The sequence below is a fragment of the Poecilia reticulata genome, linkage group LG16 (assembly GCF_000633615.1).
Source record: "Poecilia reticulata strain Guanapo linkage group LG16, Guppy_female_1.0+MT, whole genome shotgun sequence".
Classification (NCBI taxonomy): domain Eukaryota; kingdom Metazoa; phylum Chordata; class Actinopteri; order Cyprinodontiformes; family Poeciliidae; genus Poecilia; species Poecilia reticulata.
In genome coordinates, this window is record NC_024346.1 from 432,287 (window position 1) to 433,947 (window position 1,661).

The 1,661-nt window shown below is 46.9% G+C and overlaps 1 protein-coding gene across 1 annotated transcript in view; it reads left to right on the top strand.

The window, feature by feature from the left end:
- col6a4a (collagen, type VI, alpha 4a) overlaps positions 1 to 1,661 on the top strand; it is a 58,163-nt gene that overhangs the window by 48,651 nt on the left and 7,851 nt on the right. Inside the window, exon 42 of the mRNA XM_008430656.1 lies at positions 267 to 437. Within this exon, the coding sequence (XP_008428878.1) occupies positions 267 to 437 (171 nt within the window). The remainder of the gene's footprint in view (positions 1 to 266; positions 438 to 1,661) is intronic.

Sequence of the window (1,661 nt, forward strand, 5' to 3'; positions counted from 1 at the left end):
GTAAATGTGTGTGTGTGTGTGTGTGGTCAGTAAATGTGTGTGTGTGGTCAGTAAATGTGTGTGTGTGTGTGGTCAGTAAATGTGCGTGTGTGTGGTCAGTAAATGTGTGTGTGTGGTCAGTAAATGTGTGTGTGTGTGTGGTCAGTAAATGTGTGTGTGTGTGTGTGTGTGTGTGTGTGGTCAGTAAATGTGTGTGTGTCTGTGTGTGTGTGGTCAGTAAATGTGTGTGTGTGTGTGGTCAGTAAATGTGTGTGTTCTGCTTGCAGCCTGCTGTCAGCTGGATGTTGATTTCGGGTCCCAGTGTACCGTCTCTGTCCAGCGGTGGTTCTTTGACAGAACCGTCGCTGCTTGCGCCCCCTTCTGGTTCGGCGGCTGTGGCGGCAACGCCAACCGCTTTAGCTCGGAGCGCGAATGTTTCCGGACGTGTGGCGTCCAGAGTAAGTCCCGCCACCGGCCCGCTCTCGGCCGCGTGTCTCCGCTCCGACGGGACCGGCTTCAGGAAGGGAGCCGCTGGTTGCTAAATATTCATTTATCCAAATTAAATGTTGAGCTGGACCAAGTTCAGCTTTCAGGATAAATATTTAGGTTCCCAGTTATTTAGCTAAGTTGTTAGCACAATATCTAGCTGGCCAGCAATGTATTATGTTTGAAAACAAAATGTTCATTTGGAGATAAATATCTTGTTTGCTCACTAAATATTTAGCTCCAAACTAAATCTTTAATTTCTAAACTAAATATTCTGCTTGTCGCTAGCAGCTAGCTATCTTAGCTAAGCTAACAAGCTTAGCTAGCAAGCTAAGCCTTTTCTAGCTAAATATTTCAGTTAAAATCGAGTTTTAGTTTGAAAAATGACATTTATGAATGAATGATTATCATGGTGAAAATATGACCCTGGTTCGTTATGACAGGCTGAATCTCCCAGATTGTTGCTGTTTCACTTTGTAACTTTCCAAACAGCCACCAGGTACCAGAACTTCATGGGTTCCTCAGCAGGTTCTGTTTTACGGGTCGGGTATATTTTTCATCCTTCTTCCTCTAACTGCTGGAGGGGGTCAGGGGTCAGGGTCAGGCTGATGGCATTTTATCCTTCTGACCCGGTGCTGGCCTGGCTGGAAAACCCAGCTCTCCACCGCTCCCTTCTGGGGGCAACTCAGTGGCGCCCTCCTCAGGAAGAGCCGGGGACGTCCTCAGCTGGACCTCAGTTCTTGTTGAGATTTCTGATTATTTAGACTTTTCTTGTATTTTATAGACTCAAGGTTTCGTCTCTAATTGCTTATTTATCCAACATGTAGGGATTTGATGAAATGAGTTATGATTGATCTCATTGTAATGTTTTAGTTTAACATCATTCAGTTTATTGTGGTGTTGTACCGAGTTACACCACAGGGTTGCAGTGCTTCCCCGTGCAGAACCGGTTCTGCTGCAGAGAAAACTTCTGACTGTAACTTCATCAGGCTGCTGAAAGCCCGGTCCACTACAGGAGTACCGGTACCACCGACAGACAGAATAAACATCTTGATGTAAGACGGTGCTGAGACTGTCACCACGTCGCAGTACGCACCTCAAAGACCCGGTACCACCTGGTTCCACCTGGTACCACCTGGTTCCACCTGGTACCACCTGGTACCACCTGGTACCACCCAGTACCACCCAGTACCACC